At 48.2% G+C, this 8,691-nt stretch overlaps 1 protein-coding gene across 1 annotated transcript; it reads right to left on the bottom strand.

The window, feature by feature from the left end:
• Nucleotides 1-1,629: 1,629 nt before the first annotated feature.
• On the bottom strand, nucleotides 1,630-8,690 carry MRPS24 (mitochondrial ribosomal protein S24; the record flags this gene model as incomplete). The annotated part of the gene is made up of 2 exons (XM_008057258.1): nucleotides 1,630-2,452; nucleotides 8,579-8,690. Coding segments are annotated over 2 exons (396 nt in total), but the record flags the coding sequence as incomplete, so codon positions are not given.
• Nucleotide 8,691: the final 1 nt, after the last annotated feature.

Here is an 8,691-nt window from a genome sequence, read left to right as displayed (position 1 = left end):
CTTGCCTTTTCCAGCTTTTAGTGGTCACCTGCATTCCATATGGGTCTTATGTCCCTCCCTCCATCTTCAATGTCAGCAATGAAGCATCTTCAAAGCTTTCCTCCCTCCCTCCATCCCTCCCCCCTCCCATATATATAGCCTGACCCTGGGCAAGTGAGAATTCACTTTATACATATATATATACATGAAAGTGGGGGTCAGAGTAAGGGTCTGGTTCAGAGTGAGAATCATCAGGCTCAAGGTAAAAGTTGAGTTCAGAGACAGGATCGGGGGCACGGTGAGGATCTGGGACATAATCAAGATCAGCTGATGTTCACTATCAGCGGTAGAGTGAGGTTCACAATCAAGGTCAAGGTAAGAGTGAGGTAAGGTTCAGGACACATTCAGGTCAGGGTCAGAATGAAAGTCAGTAGGGTCAAGACAAAGTTGAGTGTAAGGTTGGGGTAAGTGAAGGTTGGGATCTAGTTAGGTAGAAGGTGAGAGTCAGAAGAGTAAGAAATGGAGTCAGGGTTAAGGTAGAATGATGATGAGTTCAGGATCTAGTTGAGGGTCAAGAACAGAGTCATGATCCAGATAGGCATGGATTATGGTCAGGTTGAGGATCTGGTTAAGGTCTGGATCCTGGCCAGGTTCAGGATCTGGGAGAGTCCCAGGCCTGAATGACAACCAGTGTCAAGGTTGCTGAGGGTTAGATCAATGTGAGAAACAAGAGTTTAGGCGAAGGTTGAATTTCAGGCGAAGGTTGAATTTCAGGGTCAAAATCAGGGTCAGATTTAGATGACTTCCAGGTTCATGGTCAAGGTCATGATAGGAATCTGGGTAAGAGTAATAGAGTGCTGGGGCTCGGTGGCTGTGTCTGTAATCCCAGCGTTTTGGGAGGCCGAGGTGAGTGGATTGCCTGAGCTCGTGCATTCGAGACCTGCCCGGGAAACTTGGTGAGACCTCATCTCTACAATAAATCAAAAACTAGCCAGGCGTGGTAGCGTGCACCTGTAATTCTGGCTACTCAGAAGGCTGAGGCAGAAGGATCGCCGGAGCCCAGCAGGTTGAGGCTGCGGTGGCCAGAAGCGTGCCATTGCGCTTCAGTCTGGGCAACGGAGTGAGACTAACTCAAAAAAATAAAATAGAGTAAGTGAGCCTCAGTGTTGGAGTTAGGATGAGGTCATAATCAGGAAAGGCCAGGTTAAACATCAGATTCAAGGTCAGGGCCAGACTCAAAGAGTAAGAGACATGACTGGGGAGGGTAAGGCTGTGGGTCAGGGTCAGGGAGGTGAGTCCAAATCAGGGTAAAGGTCAGCATCAGGGTCTGGATTAGTGTTAGAGTCACAGCCACTGCCAAGTACAGTACTAGGATGAAGGTCAAGTTTAGGGTCAGGGTATGTCTCGAGGTCACGGTCAATATAAAGGCCAATGCCAGCAATCCCTGCTCCTCTTCCTAAAACCATGTGCTGGCTTTTGTGGATGCAACTTTCTGAAATGCTCTTCCCTCACCTGCTTGGATGGTTTAATGCCTTCTCACCCTCCCTGCTTCCTCCATTAGCATATGAGTGTCGCAAAGGTGGTGATCTTGGAATGAAATGTTTTGCTTATTAAAGGGTCCCAAGCACTTAAGAGAGCCTGGCGCAGAGCAAGGACTAAATAAAAGTTTAATAAACAGTCAGTATGCATTAAAGTATTTCTGGGAAAAAGTGCATCTGGAAAAAAAAATGAAACAAACTGTTTACAGTAGCTCTATCTGGGGAGGAATTATAAGAAAGTTTCATGGTCGATGTTATATATGTCCATATTGTTTTGATTTTTAAAAAGTTAACATTGATTATATTATTATCACCAAAAACGAATCTTTCCATTTTGAGAGAAAACGAACTTTAAGTGCTCGATACAGTGATTGGCACAAAGTACTCACTGATCTGAAGGCCTAACTTCAACTGGCAGCCTTCCTGCAAGCCTTGGAGAAGAAACCTCTCTAGATCCCTCACCTAAAGAGTAAAGACAGAAAGGCAAGACAACATAGAAGGTCTTTCTTCAACAGCAGCTGAGAAACAATACTTCAGTTCTGAAGAGACACATTTCCCCTTGTTCTACTTCACTCCTTTTCCATGTTTCTGTTCTTTGCAGGCCACAGCTTGACTGAGGAAAAAAAGGCGGATGGGTGGGGGAGAATCATCCTAGATGTACTTATACACAACCTTTGAGGGCACAGTTTGGAGGTGGAGTCGCACAGGACACTTGTAAAAGTAGGACAGCAAAGTTTCACTGTAGCCCACTAGAAAATAGAACTTGTGTGCAGGTAGGTGCCTCAGGACCAGGGCACAGATCTCCACCTGGTTAGCTCGGCGCTTTAAGACCAGCTGGTCAGCCAGGCAGCCTGGGAAGGTACCCAGCATAAACTTGCGAAGAAAAACATCCTCCACTGTTCGCTCTGCAGCATGGTCCTCTCCATCCAGGTTACCTGAAGAGGGAAAGGGCATCATAGAAGAGTCAGACCTGTTGCACCAGGGTCCTGCTAAAATTCCAGAGTCAACATCAAAGGCACTAGGCACTCAATTCCACCACTCACCCCAGCTTCCTCTATTAACTGAATACGAATAACTTTTTTTTCTCACTGTAGGCTCACTACAGTCTCAACCTCCTGGGCTCAGGCAATCCTATTGCCTCAGATTCCCAAGTAGCAGGGACTACAGGCACACACCACCACACCTGGCTGATTTTTTTCATTTAAAAAAAATGTGTTTTCACAATGTATAACATGTTTATTAATTTGAATAAAAACACTAAAAGAGATCAGTAGCACTAGTGAGTATATATAAAGATAGGGAAAAGGGAAAAAGGAATGGGAAGGGCACATTAAATTTATGACAATGGTGCTTCAAGTGCCACAGCAGTGAGGCCCCTCACTCCATCAGAGGGTTGGGCAGCAGTGGAGCTGGAGTCCAGTACAGCTGTCCAATGTCCAGAACTGATGCCCAGCCAAACTGTACTGAGGCAGTTGAGCCTGCTGACCTGGGCACTCACTGGCTTCCGAGATTCAGGATGGCCTGCTCTCCTTGGCCTTGAGAGTGCTGCTGGCCTACTAGGATGGGGGCTCCATCTGGCAGGACAGGTTGTAGCTCTCCTTCTCCTGAGTTGCTCCAGAGAAACTAGACCCAAAATTGCTTCTCAGGCTGAAGGTGGTAATTTCCTACAGCATCTCCCAGAGGACCTGGGTCTCCTCCTTCCTTTTCTGGGTATTGGTCAATTTCTATCCACCTAGTCCTTCAGGGTAGTGTCTAGCACCAGCAGTTCAGTGAGAAATATGCCCAGGAAGGGAATATTGCCTTCCTTCTACCTCTACTGCCTCAATCGAAATCTCTGGGGATTCCTCTACTGGCTGACCAACTTGGAGGTCCCCACCTTGATGAACAGAATCCTGCTCAGTGCATTGTTCTTACTGCACAGATCTTTAAAGTTTCTGGAGCTTACACTAAACTTCTCCCCATGTCTTCTTGAGTTGATGGGATTGGGGTGTTTTCCAGAGCAGAGAGGATGGCATGGACTAAAGAGTAATTTCGGAGGATGAGGCAATCCCTGGTCACGTTGATAGTGTTTCACCACCCTGGCCCTGTTGAGGGCCTTCACACTGTGGTCCTCGAGGCAGGTGGTGATGACAGTTGGTCACACTGTGGAACTGGGTGTTGGTAGCATGGATGGTGGGTGCCAGTTGCTCCACGTTCCCCCTCCTTGTTCCACTGCTCTTGATGGAACCCAGGCATTCACAGCGCACCCACCTTCCTTTTTTTTTTTTTTTTTTTGGTCAGTCTTACTCTGTCATCCAGGCTGGAGTGCAGTGGCATGCTCACAGTGACTAGTTTCAACCCCCCAGATTCAGGCAATCCTTCCACCTCATCTTCCAAGTAGCTGGAATTTCAGGCGTTCACCACCATGCTCGGTTCTTTTTTTTTTTTGAGTTGGAGTCTCACTGTGTCACCCAGACTGGAGTACAGTGGCACGCTCCCAGCCACCGCAGCCTCAACCTGCTGAGCTCTGGCAATCCTTCCGCCTCAGACTTCAAGTAGCTGGAACTACAGGCATGTGCTACCATGCCTGGCTAATTTTTTACTTATTGTAGAGATGAGGTCTCACCAAGTTGCCCAGGCGAGTCTCGAACCCACGGTCTCAGGCAATCCACTCACCTCAGCCTCCCAAAGGCGTGGGATTACAGGCTGAGCCACCAAGCCTGGCTACATTTTTTGGATTTATCGTAGAGATAAAGTCTTGCCAAGTTGTACAGGCTGGCCTCGAATCCTTGGGCTCAGGCAATCCTCTCACCTCTGCCTCCAAAAGTGCTGGGATTACAGGCATGAGCCACCACACCTGGCAGACACCACCTTCTTGAACAGCTCTGCATCCCTCAGTCAACTCCTTTGCCAGCAGCTTAGGGGTGGAGAACACATGATGCCAGGCAGCTGCTCACTGGGCTGGTTCTTTGCCATACCAGGACAGGAGAGGGGGCTCTAGAGCTGGCTGTAGCTCCAGCGCTGTCACAGGAGGTGGCTGTTTTCCCAGTACCGGCTCTGGCTGTGGTGGGCACACCTGGGCTGTAGAGGACTCTGGCTCCAGAGCAGATATCAGCTCTGCCAGAGGCACTGGCACTGGCTCGAAGGCCAGCATTGCAAATGCCTGTGTCTCCTGTGCCTCTGCCTCAATGGGCTCCGCAGGCTCCAACAAGAAACCATGTGCACAAGATACTGCAGGCTTGATCCAGGCCAGCTGACCTTAAGCTTGAATGATGCAAAGTCCGAGGACCGAGAGAGATCTACAGGGTACCAGTCTGGCCAGGAGACCAAGATGGAAGCGATGGTGCTGCTGAGCAGCTGCCCAGGAACTGTGGCATGGTGGTAAAGGCCCAGAAGGAACTCAGAAATGTGGTGGGGGAGAAGAGGCTCTTCCCGGAGGGCTGGAACGAGGGACTGCAGCAGCTGTCCCCTTGGCCTGGCTGAGGGGCGGGTCTCATACAGATCTCCCTCTAGGTCCAGGGTAGACCCACAAACAGCCCAGTGCATGCTATGGCTGTTGGCGTGCTGCAGCTGCTCTTCGACCAAGGAGATGCAGGAGTTGAACCCACCATTCACCTCCTTGCTGACCTGCTATGTCAAGTTCTGTGGGTGCCCCCTGCCAGATGGGAGATGCATCGGGGCTGATGGCTGAAAAGGCCCCCACTTCAGGCCTTTCTGAAGCAAGAGCCCTGAAGAGTTCAATACAGCAAAAGAACATCTTGCTCTCTTGAGCATCTCCTGCCAAGTGAGCTGGGTGCCCGGTTAGCAAAGGTATAAGTTGTGGTGAGGTCAGCAGTAGGACTGTCTGAGTGGCCCTCTTCTCTGGGGAAGGTCTTGGGAAGCTGGTGCTGTGAAGGTACCAGGATCTCCTCTGATGCCCAGCTTAGTCTTCGGAGTAAACCAGTGTATGTGTGATGAGGTCACCAAGTCAAGGTTATAAGGAAGAAATGGAATCAGTTCATCTTCCTCCAGGTCCATAATTGTCATGTTACCAGGTCACATCTTGTGTTGGAAAGGTCATTCTGTGGGGTCTCTGAGAACAGTGCCGAGGGGGCCCTGAGGTCTCTCCTACTCAAGGTGAGGTACACTCCCAGTCTCAGGCCTTCCCAGGCCCAGAAAGGAAGAGAAAACTCCCTCTAGTTCCCTACCTGCCCCAATTTTTAAAAAAAAAATGTTTTTTAGAGACAGAGTCTCGCTATGTTGCCCAGGCTGGTCTCAAACTCCTGGGCTCAAGCAACCTACCTCACCTTTGCCTTCCACAGTACTGGGATAATAGGTGTGAGTCACCACACCCAGCCAAGAGTAACACTTTAAAGTTCCAAGTATGTTATGTCATTCATTCCCAGACCAATCCTGTTAAGTAGGTATTATTATTATCCTTGTTTTACGAAAAGGAAGATGGAGGCCTGAGCCAGGGTACAAAACTCAGGTGATGCCTCCACATCTAGACCCTTTTCCAACCTTTCTCAGCTGTCTTATAAAAGCTTTGGTCCTTCCATGGTCCAGAAAGATGGGCCACCAGCTATTTGTGTGATTAGGGTCATGAGCTCTCCCATGAGCTGGGGCCATGGCCTCCACCAGCAGATTCTCAGCATGAATCCTGGACCCCGGCAGTCCTTACAATGTCTGTTAAAAGAGTCTGTACATACATACACATACCTTAGACCAGAGCCTAGAAGAATGGAGACAAGAACATGTGTTTTATTTTATTTTTAAATTTTTTTGGGAGTCGGGGTCTCATTCTGTCATCCAGGTTGGAGCTCAGGGACATGATCACAGCTTACCACAGCCTCGACCTCCTGGGCTCAGGCAATCCTTCTGCCCCAGTAGCTGGGACTACATACACGTGCCACCATGCCCGGTTAATTTTTTTTTTTGGTAGAGACAAGGCCTTGCTATGTTGCCCAGATTGGTCTTGAACTCCTGGGCCCCAGCAATCCTCCCACTGCAGCCTCCCAAAGTGCTGAGATTACAGGCGTGAGCCAATGCACTAGGGTAGAACATGTATTTTAAGTAAATTATCTAGATGCATTTCCAACATCCAAATTGAGAACCCTCACACCAAACAGTTGATTTTCAATAGTTCACAGAAGTTATGTTCTATGTCACTGTAGATACTCAGATGGTGAATACTGAACCAGTACTTCTAGGGGAAATACGGGGTTAGGTTTCTTCCAGCTTCTGAGCACAATATTTTCATACATAACCTAGCTTCACACGTGTTTCTGTTTAAAGACACCTTGCTTAATATATATAGTTGATTCATTAACAACGAACTCAGGATCAATAGCAACTCATGCCTGAAAAAATTCCCTAATACACTTGTGTTTTCAAAAGGTACTTTATAGCTTCCTTACGCTTAGGAACACTAGATAGCATCTCAGCCCTATACAGATATTTTAAACAGAAAAATCACTAATAAGAAGCACAAGACACAAGACTGGGCGCGGTGGCTCAAGCCTGTAATCCCAGCACTTTGGGAGGCCAAGGTAGGAAGACTGCCTGAGCCCAAGGGTTCGAGACCAGCCTGGACAACTTGGTGAGACCTTGTCTCTACAATAAATCAAAACATTAGCCAGGCGTGGTAGTGCATGCCTATAGTTCCAGTTACTTGGAAGGCTGAGGTGGAAGGATCACCTGAGCCCAGCAGATTGAGGGTGCAGTGGCTGTGAGCATGCCACTGCACTCCAGCCTGGGCGACAGAGTGAGACTCTGACTCAAAAAAAAAAAAAGAGCACAAAAAGGCTGGGCATGGTGGTTCACTCCTGTAAACGCAGCAGTTTGGGAGGTTGAGGCAGGAAGACTGCTTGAGACAGGAGTTCAAGACCTGCCTAAGCAACACAGTGAGACCTTATCTCTACAAAAAATTTAAAAATTAGCCAGATGTGGTGATATGTGCCATATGTCAAGAAATTTAAAAATTAGCCAGATGTGGTGACATGCGCCAGCTACTTGGGAGGTTGAGGCAGGAGGATCACTTGAGCCCAGGAGTTAAAGGCTGCAGTGAGCTATGACTGTGCCTGTACTCTAGACTGGGTGACAAAGCAAGACTCCACCTCAGGAAAAAAAAGCACCAATGTGCAGAAAACATGGCTCTAGACCATGAAAAGTACATTTTTTACAGTATGAGAGCTAAAAAAAGGTAGAGCATTGTCTACCTCAGCTGGGAACATGTACTTGGGGTGGCTGCTCTGCCCATATCCTAGAGTGACCTTGAAAACACCCAAAGTGTTACAAATAAATTTCAGTCAGTAGAAGAATTTGCAAACATGGAATCTGTGAGTAATGAGAATCAATTGGACACATTAGTAGATTAAAAATTTGTGCTTAAGCCAGGCACAATGGCTCACACCTGTAATTCCAGCACTTTGGGAGGCAGAGGCGAGAGTACTGCTTGAGCCCAGGAGTTTGAGAGCAGCCTAGGCAACATAGCAAGACCCCGACTCCACAAAAAATTAGCCAGGCGTGGTGGCGCATGCCTGTAGGTCCAACTGTTGGGAAGGCTGAGGTGGAAGGATTGCCTGAGCACAGCAGGCAGAGGCTGCGGTGGCCATGAGCATGCCACTGCACTCCAGCCTGGGCAACAGAGTGAGACACCAACTCAAAAAAAAAAAAAAAAAGAAAATATGCTTCAGTGGAAAACTGCATTACTTAGCACACACTCTTCAGGGTTACCAAATTCTATGGGAGATTCACTCTTTTCATTGCCTCTGAGCTATTTTATAGCTCTGTAAATCATAGACAATTAGTAGTAATGTACAAGAGTTTTTGTCTGTAGACATGCAAATAACTTCTGTTCAGTGGAATCTCAACTGAGTCCTCGCCCCCTCCCCAAAACTGGAAAAAATCGGTTTTGCATTCATCTTCAGTTTCATTTCAACATCCTGACTTATACACGTTCCTCCTTTTTTATGCTCTCCTCTGGCTCCACAGATTCCTGACCCTGGCATTATTTCCTGAATTAAACAAAACCTGTGACAGGAGTTCATTGTCTGCAGACAGCTGGTCTGAATGCTCCTTCTGGAAGCCTGGGGCCCCCTCACCTGTGTGCAGCGACAGCCAGCCCTTACGGTGAGCGATGTAGTGCGGTGCGTGCGCCTCCTCGTAGCTCACGGGCTTGTCCCCCTTGCCCACGCGGACACGGGCCGCCCGGTTC

The sequence above is a fragment of the Carlito syrichta genome, unplaced genomic scaffold (genome assembly GCF_000164805.1).
Source record: "Carlito syrichta isolate Samal-C Ts95f unplaced genomic scaffold, Tarsius_syrichta-2.0.1 Scaffold302911, whole genome shotgun sequence".
Lineage (NCBI taxonomy): Eukaryota > Metazoa > Chordata > Mammalia > Primates > Tarsiidae > Carlito > Carlito syrichta.
The sequence above is the reverse complement of the archived record's forward strand: the minus strand, read 5'-3'. Positions and strand labels throughout refer to the sequence as shown.